The 13,876-nt window shown below is 38.3% G+C and overlaps 1 protein-coding gene across 3 annotated transcripts in view; it reads left to right on the forward strand.

The window, feature by feature from the left end:
- ELP4 (elongator acetyltransferase complex subunit 4) overlaps positions 1-13,876 on the forward strand; it is a 147,349-nt gene that overhangs the window by 22,407 nt on the left and 111,066 nt on the right. For all 3 annotated transcript variants that reach the window (XM_028729672.2, XM_028729681.2, XM_028729689.2), the window contains exon 4: positions 12,052-12,183. In XM_028729672.2, coding sequence (XP_028585505.2) covers positions 12,052-12,183 — 132 coding nt within the window. The remainder of the gene's footprint in view (positions 1-12,051; positions 12,184-13,876) is intronic.

Raw genomic sequence — 13,876 nt, forward strand, 5'->3', positions numbered from 1 at the left:
AAATTTTCTTCTTGCCTCCCCCCCCCCCCGAAAAAAAGAGCTACGGAGCCTATACAGTGGTACCTCTGGTTAAGTACTTAATTCGTTCCGGAGGTCCATACTTAACCTGAAACTGTTCTTAACCTGAAGCTCCACTTTAGCTAATGGGGCCTCCTGCTGCCGCCGCGCCGCCGGAACCTGATTTCTGTTCTTATCCTGAAGCAAAGTTCTTAACCTGAAGCACTATTTCTCGGTTAGCAGAGTGTGTAACCTGAAGTGTATGTAACCTGAAGCGTATGTACCCCGAGGTACCACTGTATATAGTTCAGATCACTTTGTGCAACCCTTCTAGCACTAGAGAGCAAATCATCCCCACATTATTCATAAATATAGGTATTGTAGCTTAGCACATTTTAAATCTGGATAGTGCTGCATAATGCACATTTTCAAAGAAGTTCTTTAATATTCTGACAAAGATGGACATAGTAGAAGCAGTGTCCATGACCAGCCACCTTTGTAAAGAAGAATGAGGCCATCTCAAGTTACAGGGATTTTGGATGCCATAAAAGTTAGACTACAGTGAATGAATAGGTTAAAATCTGAGTATTAGGCAAACACCTGAGTTTGCTGTGAGCATATATGATGGTAACCTTAACTCACTTTCTGATATTTTATGTGCATGCAAAAGTATGCCATCTGTCTTCAGCCTTCTATTCCTTAATGTCAAACCGTTTCCCCCAAGTGGTTTAAATTTCAGAGGGACATTTACATTTGCGCTAAATGTATATGTGCTTTAAATATCCAACATCATTTTGAAAATGAACATTTGTGAATATAGAGCCTTTATTTAAAAAATTATCCATACATGGGTGTGTTTGGTTTTTCACTGAATAAATCCCTGCGTGTTGTTCTTATTGTGCTAATGCTCTTTATTCTATTTTACTCATACTGTGTCATTGAGATTCTCCTGATCTATCTAGGAGAATAGTGAAAGAGTAGAATAACGGGATTGTCCTTTCATATATATTATATTATATACTAAAAATTTTAGTAGTTTAAACATAGAAAATAATAGATTTGACTTAGACCACTTACTCAAAGTCAGTTAGAAGTCATTTTTTTATTATGCTTTTCGTATTGGATCAGATTGTTATAAAATGTGTGATCTTTGCTGCATATTTTGTTGTTTCTTCAGCTTGTAAACCACCTTGTGTGTAGCAATATAGAAATCTGGTATGCAACATAAAGTGAAATGAAATGAAATAATAAAAAATGATATCTTCATGTTCAGAACCCAGCTACTGTTCCTCATTTATCATTTAGCTGTTAGAATTTTTGTAGTTAATACAAAGATTTGAATTTAGATTCTGTTGGCTTCAGTTGGTTTAAATAAATAAAAAAGCATAGGACCAAGTCTCATTTGAAGAAATTAACTATACAATCACTTGTTTATATTAATTAAAAATAGGGCTTGACTTTGTCCAGGAAAATATATTCCTATTTTTTTTTAATTGTTGTTACTATACATAAAATACTTTGAAGTAGTTCCTTTCCTAATTGCCTTTTTTCCAATGTCCTAAGTTTAACAACACTTATTTATGTATCTTTGAAAAATTACTATATAAATATCACTTCAAACAGGAATCAATTTAGACTCATACACTTTTTAATGTGTTCTTAATCATAGCAGCAACAAAACTGCAAATGATTATTAGAACATAATAGATAATATTTAAAATTCTTTTTTTTAAAAAAATGAAAGGATCAAAGAAGTTCATTTAAGAGGGATTTCACATACAGCATGAATTATGTCACTAAATAATAGCACAGTAGTACTTCTCCAGCATTGTAAAATAGCTTAGAGAGAAGTATGATGCCTGTAGTTAGTGTAATGCATTGGTAATTAAGAGGGTGTAAGGTTAAGCTTCATTAACTGTTGTAGGACTGTGGCTTGGGTTTTATTATGCCCTAGAGAACAGAAGAAGAGAGAGAGGTCAAACTATTAGAACCTGATTTTGTTTAGTGCATCTGCCAAAGTAGGCAGAACAATGTAGCAGTTGACATAAGGAACAGAAATTCCTAACAGATATGAGGAAGATGCATTCTGATGTAGAAAAGCAAGATATTTAGTTGTACTGGAGAAGAAACCATTCCTGTGAAGGGAAGCTGTGAAAGCACATATCATTTTAACTACATTAAACTATCTCTCCCTCTCCTTTCCCCTGTTCCTTTTGTTTACAAATCTCCCATAAAACCAGTTAATGTGAGGAAATCAGGGTTTTTAAAGTATTAAAATCAAATGGGATGGTCTTTCTAGTGTAGGTGCAGTGCCTGCATGCAGGTTAAAATCTGTTTCTCCCTTCTCTCACATGGGATGAGTCAGGCTGCAGGAGTATGATGGGCTGGTATGGAGAACAGATTTCCCCACACCTCCCATCCAGTAGCCCTGACATGCTTACACTCCAGTGGTTTTGAAAAATACGTACTGCCGTCCTGTCCCCTACACTATTCCAGTGCATTATTTGTTTCTGTGTACATGAACCTGGGAGTGAAGAGGAGGGAGGCATCAAGTCCTCTGGACTGTCACAGCCTTTCTCAACCTGTGGGTCCCCAGATGTTGTTGAACTACAACTCTCATCACCCCTAGCTAGCAAGGCCAGAGCTCAGGGATGATGGGAGTTGTAGTCCAACAACATCTAGGGATGTTGAGAACCGCTGGTAGAGCATGCTTACGTCTGTACACATGCAATTGTTAGTGAGGAGGAGGGAGAATCAGGGCTCTCTTGAGCTCTGAGGATCCTTGTGTGTGTGTGTGGGCACCGTGAATCATTTTTATAACAACAACCTAATTGAATAGATTTACCTATCATTAAATAGCTATTAGATACTTTGAAGAGTCTCTTAAAGTTACTTGTTGATTTTCCGGATACAAGAGGGAAACATTTTGTAAATTTTGTCCAAACATTTTACCTTACCAATGTAGAGATTTAGGTTTATTTGTTTGTTGTTGTTTTTAAATCCTTTCAAAATTCAAGGTACTGTGAGTAGTCATTTATTTATTACACTGAAGCCCCACACTTCCTACAAGTTGCTCAGGGTGGTATATATACATTATCCCCTCCAGGACCCCATTTTGAAGTAGGGGGATTGGCCCAAGTGCACCAGTGAGCTACATAGCTGAGTGAAGTTTTAAGCATGAATCTGTCCGTTTCTGATCTGATACTCCATAGCCACTATGCTAAACTGACATATATCTTAGAGGAGCTATTTTTAATGTGTACAGATTACATGTTTTTAATTGCAACTTCACAATTTTGTTTCAAATTAGGCATATTTACTTATTAGCATCGAAAGTTTATTTCTGATGAGGACTGTAATTGACATTTTCTTTCTCTGCTCCTTCACCATCATCAGGCTAGTGACACTGGGATGCTATAGTCATACATTGTTGACTGCATTAATTTGCATTTATAGACTCTGACATACCTCTATTACACACACGATTTGGGATTGGGGGTGTCTTAAGTATTTGCAAAATATTTGGAGGAAGTCATTTAATGGACATACCTCAATTTTATGTTCCTCAAACATCACCCTGTGAGGCAACCGCATACTTGCTTTCTCATATGTCTGCAGCACAGATCAAATAATGATCTGCATTGTTTCCGTGTTGTAACAAGAAAAACATTTGGGAATTCTTAAAAAGTGCTACTGGTAAAAACAAGGGGGAGAACGCTGTTTAAGGAGAGACCACATTAAAGTGTTTCTTCTGGCTCTCAGCCACAAGATGTTAATGTGCAGCCTAGGACATTTGGTCACCTCTGCTACAGTGTGAGGCAGTCATTGCAGCAGCAGGTGTGCCCCTCATTGTAAGAGGCAGAATATAAAACAATGAGAAGCTTAGTGAGTTAAGTGACTGCTTACATGGGATTTATACTAATGATAATCTCTTCCAGAACAATGGCCTATGGCTGCACTGAATTGTTTTTGTATATAGCATACCGTTATCTTTATGTCAATTAAAGTGTTGCAGGTGTTACAGAGAAAACGGACGGCAGTTTTATTGAATACAACACCTGGGAAAGTAATTTAAATTGGATTATAGCTGCAAAAACATTTACATAACATTTGCCTTAAAAAAAATTTAAGTAGCTTATTTTAATATTTGAAACAATGAGCTATATTACAATTAGCTTAACCAAATAATAAAAACAACTTTGCTTATAGATGCTGAGATTAAAAAAATCAATTCTATTTTTACTTCCAGATTAGTGTCATTCTATCATTCTGTTTTATACTTGTTTATTCAGAAGTAAGTTTCACTGTGCTAATGGAGTTTCCTCTCAGAAAAAGCTTCCCATAAATTACCCCAAAGATTGGTTTAAAAAGCATCTTCTTTCCTTATTATTTCCCTATTCTAAAATCATCTTGCCTTCTAGTAATTCATTTTTCTGGTCAGCAAAGACCAGCAAACATTTTTCAAAGACTTTCTTTGCTCTGGGTCATGTCAGTGCATGCAATAAAACTTTGGGGGACTCAAAGTGGGGTCTTCTCTGTGGTGTCGTCATGGCTTTGGAGTTAACTGCCCAGGGAAGTTTGTCAGGCTAGTGTAATGTAGGAATCTGAATGTAGAGAATCATTTTTTATTCACCCAAGAGCTTACAAAATGGGTCTTTAAAAACGTTTTTTCCTACTGTTGGTTAGCGCTAATATAGCATTTATATTTGTCTATATCGCTATGAAGATTTTAGGTAGAAATTTGATGGATAAACATGATAAATAAAGTCACTGGTCCTTTTCAGGTGTTACCATTCCATGTAAAGAAAACAAGGGGGGGCAACAGAGACAAAAAAAACCCCAAAAAAAACAGGCAAAAAATGTTCATGGAGCCACCACAGTTACATGAGAAGGCTCCCCACTACACACAGTCACCTCCATGAGCTGAGGGTAATAAGAATGACAAGGCAGAGGGCAAAACTAGTGAGCACAACTCTGTTACCCCCCCCTCCCCCGCTTCTCAATGCATTTACTTCTCATGGAAGGGTAATTTTTGTGAGGCAAATTTTACTTAAAAGTCAATATTGGATTCTCTGCACATAGCTTGAGTCTTGGGTGCAAATATATATCTGCCAAGGACACAGGAAGCTTCCTTATGCTGAGTCAGAATATTGGTGCATCTAGGTTGTTGTCTATACTGACTGGCAGCAAATCAGTAACCCCACTGCCGCAAACACATTTAAAAGGCCTTATAATGTTATTTAATTATTTATTGGTTATTTATCTAGCTGTTCACTAAATATATATCTAGCTACATTTTAGCCTTCATGAGATTAGATAATACATTTCTGAGACCATGGAAAAGACAACATAAAAAATATAATCACCTGTGTTTGTTTTCTGTAAATATGATAATGAAAAATCAATCCGAACAAAATGGGCTGTAGCCAACAAAATCATCCCATTTGTGCAAAGACTTCCACTTGTGCAATAGAACTTGTGCAATAGAACCCTTCCCTCTTTTCTCCCCACATCCCTTCAAGTCCACTCCAGAGGGTTTGGGGAAACCCAAAACAGATGGGGAGGCACACAGTGGAGAAGGGGGAGGGGAAGTTCCATTGTGCAAGTGGAAGACCTTGTGTGAATGGGACAACTGTGTTGGATACAGCCCTTTAATTACCGTATTTTTCGCTCTATAGGACACACTTTGTCCCCTCCAAAAATTAAGGGGAAATGTGTGTGCCTCCTATGGAGCGAATGCAGGCTCCTTGGCTTCAGCAATAGCAACGTGAAGCCTCCGAAGCGCAGAGGGAGCGCTCCCTCCACGCTCCGGAGGCTACGCATTGCTTTCACTGAAGCCTGGACAGCAAGAGGGGTCAGTGCGCACCGACCCCTCTCGCTCTCCAGGCTTCAGGGATAGCCGTCTGAAGCCTTTGGAGCGCAGCGCGAGGTCCCGCTGCACTCCAAAGGCTTCAGACGGCTATCCCTGAAGCCTTTGGAGCGCAGCGGGACCTCGCGCTGTGCTCCAAAGGCTTCGGGTTCCTTTTGCTGAAGCTGGGAGAGCAAGACTCTCCCGGCTTCAGCAGAGAGGGAGAGCTGCGGAGCGCCCCTTCAGCAAAGCGGGAGGAGAAATGGAAGGGGCTCCGTTTCTCCTGCCGCTTTGCTGAAGGGGCGCTGAGCAGAGAGTGGGAGAATTCCCCCCCCCCTTGCTCTCTCCCTCTAAAACAAGGTGTGTCCTATGGTCGGGTGCGTCCTATAGAGCGAAAAATACGGTATATTAACTGTGGGTCTGCAAATGGCAGCCTTGGAAGAGGGTTGATCTGCTTTTGGGTAGGCACTCGATCATACTGCTCAAAGCATTTTTACCCACATCTACTTCTCACACTGCCATTTGTCTTTTGTTGAATCTCCTGTCCCTTAATTAGGAAGAACTCTAGCTCAACTTCTGTAACTTATCTTAGTAACAATGTTACGATTTGTTCTAATGAGATAAATGGTGAGTGAACTTCAGTAGAATCACTTCCTTGAGCACATCTCATGCCTCTTGATTATAATTCTTATTGTACTCAAGTCTGCTTGAAGAGTGGGAATCATGAATTCTATATTTAAACCTTGGATCTGTTCCAAGACTCTTACAGATAATTACAAATTCAGTTTGAAATGAGGGAAGAAACTTCTAGGATGGCAACCTACAATACCAATTTCTGTTTTTAAAAAACTAACTTGCTTAATGTGAACTATTGTTGGGTGATTATTCTGTAGGCTTATAATAGAATCTGGTAAGAAAACGATTTAACTTTATTTTTATAAATTGACTTTTGAATTCCTATAGTTTGTCTTACTGTAGAATAAGGTTACCAGACATGCCCGTTTCCTGGGGACAGTCCCCGGATTTACAAATCAGTCCCCTGACAAAATCCATCTATTTAGTAGGAAGTTGAAAAGTCTCCCCACATTCATTGAAAAAGATCTGGTAACTTTACTGTAGAAAGAAGGAAATTGGATCACTCAGCAGCCCTTAGAGAGGTAGTTCTGGTTTGGGTTATTGAAAGTTGGAGTCTGAAACATTTGGAGGGCATCAGGTTGGGGAAGGCTGCTGTACAGGCTACTGGGAGAGGAATGTCAGTAGTTGATGTAGCAGAAAGAAGTTCATTTAGATTTGTTTAACAGATGGCAGTGGATAGCAAGAAGGGGACATAATTTGCTTACTCACTGTTGTCCTAATGATCAAAAATCTCAACAAAGGTAAGGAAGGAGTGTATACTGTTCCTTGACAATTAAGTCAATTTGATTTATAGAGACACAACACTTAATAAAGTGTCTACTACTATTCTGACTAACATATATATTCAGGGAGTAAACTTTTTAAAAATAATGATTGTTTTAAACATGATATGCCACTTCAGAGCATTCAAAGCATTTCAGATTTATTTTGTTATAATCCTTAGTATTTCTTTAAGCTAGATCAATATTCTCCCTGTATTGCAGATGCGGGACTAAGTGGCAGAGGCTAGATTTGAACTAGGAACTTTCTTATTTGCAGCTCAGTTTCTTAGCTGTTGCTCCACACCAGCTCTCATTTAGCCTATGTTTGGTATTCTGAGTCGTGATCCCCCTCTGCTTCTGGGTCACTGCATCAAAATTGAGATTGGGTGTCTTGCAAAGGTACACTCTAGCATGCTAATTGCACTCTGGCAACTCATGCCATTGAAATAGGATGCCAGATCCATTAGGTAGGCCCTAGTATTCAAAAAACATTCAACACATTATCTCATGCACATAACAGACTGAGATGTCTATTACTACAACACTTGGTCAGCTGCAATATCCTTGCAATCTTTTCAGCTGATTAGCAAGTTAGCTCCCAATTGGTAGAATGCCTATGTAACTAGGCCAAAAATAAATAAATAAATCAGTCCTGTCAAGTTGGTATCTGCATTTCCACTGCAGTCACTGGTCTAAAAAGCAAATGCAAATGTTACAGTCACCACCACAAATCATTTATTGCTACATTTGTACAAACTTTTCTGACATGTTAGTATTTATTTATAAAACACATATGCATCTTTTATCTTTTTTAAATTCCCCCAAGATAGGAATCAGAGAGAAATGCAAACTTATTTTAAATTTATTTCAGTATGTGAACTGAAACAGTTATCTTTTGGAATTCACACTTCTCAGAAATATTAGTGAAAACAATGTGCAAATATGCGTATGGGGGGAACTGTTGGCAAAAATGTTTTTAATTATATTAGGCAAAATGATGTACAAAAATGTGATAGTTGGAGAAATGTGTACGTAAATGTATATGATTTTGTGTGGGGATTTAAGAAACTCAAAGTGATGTGGAAAGAGAACACATTGGAAAAAATGAGGAACTTAGAAAAACCGAAATCGATAGATTGATCCACCTTCCCCAAGGTTATAAAATTATAACATTCAACAGGCATTAAGATAATATTTAAAATGTATATTTATATGGCTCCACAACATAGGAATGTGTGTACATTCAGCTGTAAAATGTCTACCTTAGAGAACTCTGCGTAAGTTATTACATACTCGAATATTGAATTGAGATGTGTTTTGCAACACCACCCATGTCCCTTTTGCATGATAAACCCATTTTGTGTAACAGGTTTGTATATGTCTGAGGGTGAGTTTGACTTGAGTCAAAGGATAGCAGGTAAATGGGATCATTGGCAATTTTTCAGTTTTAGATCAGGATTGAATTGTCTTGTCATTTGTGAATGAATGGGTTCTTTAATTTTGATGCCTTGGCATGCTTGAAATAAAAGTAAAAGGAGAAAATCCAAACAAATAAATGCATTTGTTGATCCCAATGGTTTATTCCTGGCAGATTCTTATTGTATGGCATTTCTCTGCTTTTAGCACTTTCCCCTAATACGGTAATTGGCTTTGAACTGCTGGGACTCCCATGCATGTGATGACAGGCTCTGGTGGATTGAGCGCACTAGACAAATAGTGGGTCCAGTGGTCATGTGCGGTAGAGGGAAATGAGGGGCTCGTGAACCTGGGAAGGTAGCTCATCTAGGATAAGGAAAACTCTGATCCTAAACCTTTGCTGCCTTGTGGCAATACTCATTTCTGAGAAAAGCTTCAGGAGTAAATGTCAAGGAACAACCCACACTTGCTGCCCTCAGCCTCCATAATGTAATCTTATTGTTGTTGTTGTTGTTGTTGTTGTTGCTTTTATTTGCTTTTCTATTACAGTTCTTCACTGGTGTATCAACATTAGTACAACAACTGTTGCATTCAGAGTGTGTGTGTGTGTGTGTGTGTGTGTGTGTGTGTAAAGGGGTGTGTGTGAAAACTTCTTTTCATGTATTTCCCTTCCACTCCTTCCCTGGTTTCCTCTCTATTTCCAACCTATCCACATCTTCTTGTTCTTCTAAATTTTCCTCTCTCCTCTTTATCGCATGTTATAACTTATGCTGCTGAATTATGCTCATCTTGCTAGATTGACTGTCTTATTATAATAATTTTTCACATATTCTATATATAACATCCAATCCTCATTAAGTTTTTTTATCTGTTTCTTATTCTGTTAGTCATACCCACTAGTTCCGAGTATTCCAGCATTTTATGATGCCACTCCTCTTTTGTTGGACCCGCATCTGTTCTCCACTTTTGTGCAAGTAAAATCTGCACAGCTGTGGTCGCATACATCAATAGACTCACTTGTTTTGGGAGGACTTCTGTCCTTACTATACCCAGAAGGTAAGCTTCTGGGTTTTTAGGAAAGGATCCTTTAAACTTTTTTTCCAGTTCATTCCATAATGTAATCTAGCTCCTGTCCTATGCTTGCCTTTCTCTTTCTCTCAGAATCAGGGAAGAAGGCATGCGACTTACATGTGGTATGGATTACTTTTGCCACTGCAAATGTCTCTGATGTAATGCAGGAGCAAAAAATATTCTTGTGGGAGGCCAACCCCAGCCCATGTGCCCATAGTTCACCATCCCTGGAATTAAGTGTCACTATAAATAAATGATAAATGGCTTTAGAATTGGAATGGGCTTTGTAGGCTAGCTAGTTCATGTCCCTGCTCAAAGCAGAAAATCCATATCTAGAGCACCCCCAACACATGACTTTCTAGCCTCTGCTTGAAGACCTCCAGTGAGGACAGCCCATTTCCAGGTAATTGGTTCCCTTGTCAAACTTCTCTTAACATTTTAACATTTTTCCTAATGTTCAACTGAAACCTACTCTAATAAAACTTAAACAGAATAGATCTAGTCCTGCCCTCTGGGGTAGCAGAGAACAAAACTTTGTTCTCTTATTTGTGTTAGTTCTTGAGGCATTTGTAGAATGCTAGCATGTCTGCTCTCATCTTCCCTGCATTCAAAGAATATCCAGTTATTTCAACCTTTCCACAGAAGACTTGTTTTCCATACCTCTGACAGGCTTTGTTGTCCTCCCCTGAGCCCATTTCATTTTGTCTCTTATCACAGGCGTACCTAGGCTTCTTTGTACCCTTGGCAAGGAGTTGTATCGGCGCCATCCAACTCTTGTGCTCTTGGCAAGGAGATGTATTGGTGCCTCCAAAGCCAGGAGAGACCATGAACCAGAAACTGAAAAAGTTTGTTTTTTGTTACCTTTCCTGCTCCACCAGTGACTTCCTTTGCAGTCATCATGGTTGGGTCAGGTCTACTTTGCTCCTCCTCCTCCTTTTCTTCTTGTCTGTCTGTCTCTGTCTGTCCGTCTGCCTTCCTCCTCAGAGTGGAGAGGCATGATTTTTGTGCCCCCCCCCCAAGTCTGCGCCCTTGGCAGGGGCCAACCTGGCCAACCCCTGTCTATAATATATCTTCAAGGTGCAGCACCCCAAACTGGACACAGTTATTCATATGAGATCAGAATCAAATGGAATTATTACTTCCTGTGATTTTGGTTACTATGGTTCTACTAGCAGCCTTGTGCCTGGTATTGCTTGAGAATGCCATCTTGATTGAAAATGGCGTCCAATAGTATCCAAACATAGACAAAAATCTACTACTTGATCAATCAAAACTTGGTTCAATTTTTTTTAGAGTTGGCCTAATACCTACCAAACTGGTAAACTGATTTCTAAAATATATAATAGGCTAATTAATGCAGCCTAAAATTGCTTAAGTTTTTTTTGTTTGTTTTTTTAAACCATAGCACTCTGTTGATTCATGTTCAGCTTGACAGACCCTTTTCACTACTGCCAACCCAAGTATCTCCCATCTTATTCTTGTGCATTTTATATTTGCCTGAATGCAGCTTTACATTTGTCTCAACTGAATTCCAGCCTAGTTTCCTATCAAGATCTTGAATTTCAGTCCTGAAGTACTAGCTATCCTTCCTGTTTTTGTGTGTTTTTCAAATCTGATAAAGGTTCTCTCCACCCCTTTATCTAAGTCGCTGATGAAAATATTGAAGAGCACCTGGTCCAACCCGAAGGTAGTCCTCTCAAAATTTCCTTGCAGGTTGATGAAAAACTATTAATGAGCACTCTTTGAGTATAGTGTTCCAACCAGCTTTAAATCTACATGATGGTATTATTATGTGGCCCACATTTAATTACTTTCCAAACTGAATATAAAAGGGGACATTGTCAAGTGGCTTGCTGAAATCATTAGAAATTATATTGACAGGCTTCCCATAGTCTACTAAGTAACCCAATAAAAAAGAGAGATCAGATTAGTCTAGCTAGTAGGATTTATTCTTGACAAATCCATGCTGTTTCTTACTAATCACTGCATTGTTATCAGGATGCTTACAAACTGACTCCTCTGGTATTGAAGCGAGACTGACTAGCCTGTAGTCTCCTGGATTCTCCTTCCTCCTCTTTTGTGAAAATTGGGGCAAGATTCACCTGTGTCTATTCCTGTGACACCTTATTCATTCTCTGGAATTTCTCAAGTATTATAGACCAAGGTTCTGATGGTACATCCACTGGTTCCTTTAGTACCTTGAAGTGAGCTGCCAATACCATCATTAATGTTTGCTGTGAGCTGTTAAATCTTCTTTAACAATATTTCTCTAAATGTTTAATAAAAGCAGCTCATTTGAAACATTTATTATTTTTCATTCAGGAACTTCCCTCACCTTTGCTGAATACCACTGTAAATGAAATAGAAGAAGAAGCAACAGTTGTGAAGTCCAAACAAGATTCTCAGCAATCCATGAGAATAGCCTGGCGTTACCAGAACATACCAAAACTGGAGGTAAATTTTATTTCATAGTAATTTCTTCAAATAATGGTGTATGGTAAACTGAAAGTATTTCTTGACAAAAATTTCCTGTTAAAATGATAAGCTAACTACACCATTTAGCACTTATTCCAAAAAATGTTTTGCCCCACCTTAGGCTTATAATATTAAATAGCAGAGTGGAAGAGCACTTAATAACTCTTTCATCCTCTGTTGATTAGCCATTGGAAATATTCTTCCAGTCACTTTGCTGGTGTGGGGAATGGCTGGGGGAGGTATTTTGGAAGGAGAGTCAGCATAAATTGTTGAACACCTCTCTCTTTTCTGTTGATTCTCTCCACAAATGGACCCACTCAACCTTTTGTGTTTCATTAGCAAACATTGGCTTGGGAATTCTTGTTTCCCAAGAAAATGTGTAGTACTACCATAAGTGGGCTATACTGTCATAAGAACAGTAAATATTAAATTGTAAAGGCTTCAGCATCAGAGCTGTACAATTTACTACACAGGTTTTCAAGAAGCATCCTTTCCATTTATACAAGAAAGCTTTATAAATTTATCTGAATATAGAAGCGTTTATATAGGTTGAATGAATTGTACTTAGATCCCTCTAGTGAAAGCATGGAATTGAATCAAGCTGTTGACTTGCTTATCCATGTGCGTAATAAGTAAAGTAAGCACTTGAGATTATATCAGCTTCACTGTCACTATAAACTAATCGTTATGAAGGCAGCATGTAAGAAACAAGCCCAGTGGTCAATTCTACAGAGTTTACGGTTGTTAGTGTTTTGTGAATTATATTTCTCCCTAGGCTAGCTATTTTCTTGTGCAGAATAATGGTATAGTGAAATCTCTAAAATTACATGCAATATTTTGGTGTCCATAGGAACTTGCTTTGTTTGGCTTTAGTATTTTATATATCTGATGTAAGTGTAGTGAACTGCCTAGTAAGTTCAGGCTTATTCTAAGGAATATAATTGGAATATGACAAAATGATTTTACAAGGCTTGGCATGTTTGGTTTTCTTTGTAATTGCACAGACATGTCTATGTATTCATATCAGAGAGAAAATTTATATATGATGACATGCCAAATCAAAGACCCTCCAGGATGGTTATGTGACCTCATCAATTTTTATTAATATGAAGCTTGATATAGCATGTTGAACCATCACAAAACAGACTTAGTTCATATGTGGAGGTAGGGGGAAGGAATACCAAAATTTGAAAAAACTGATATTTTTGAGAAGTACAGTTAAGCTTCCCAGTTTGCTCCAATAATATACCATGTTTCATTTTATATTATAATGGAGGTTATATGTGATGAAAATTGATGTGAGATGTAATCCAATTTAAACTGGTGGTTGCATAGCTAAAGCTTTATTAACTAAGACCGGACTGAGGTCAGAGTTGGGAACTACAAGTAAAAACTCTCTAAGGTATCATTGGGAATGTTCAGCCTCCTGGCAAAATTGTTCGGTCATGAGTAATTGTGGTAGAGCAGATATCCTTATACGTTCCTGATGCATGCATAATTCTAGTGTTTGCCACTCACCTCTGAACAACTAAATGCCAAGTGCTCATGCTCCAGTTCCAGCCACTCTTTAAAACTACCTTGCAATCCTTGTCTCTGAATGGACTACATGATCCTTGGTGTCCCTTCCAACTCTACAATTCTGTGATTCTATGAAACATTTCTCCACTGCCCA

The sequence above is a fragment of the Podarcis muralis genome, chromosome 1 (genome assembly GCF_964188315.1).
Source record: "Podarcis muralis chromosome 1, rPodMur119.hap1.1, whole genome shotgun sequence".
In the NCBI taxonomy this organism is placed as follows: Eukaryota; Metazoa; Chordata; class Lepidosauria; order Squamata; family Lacertidae; genus Podarcis; species Podarcis muralis.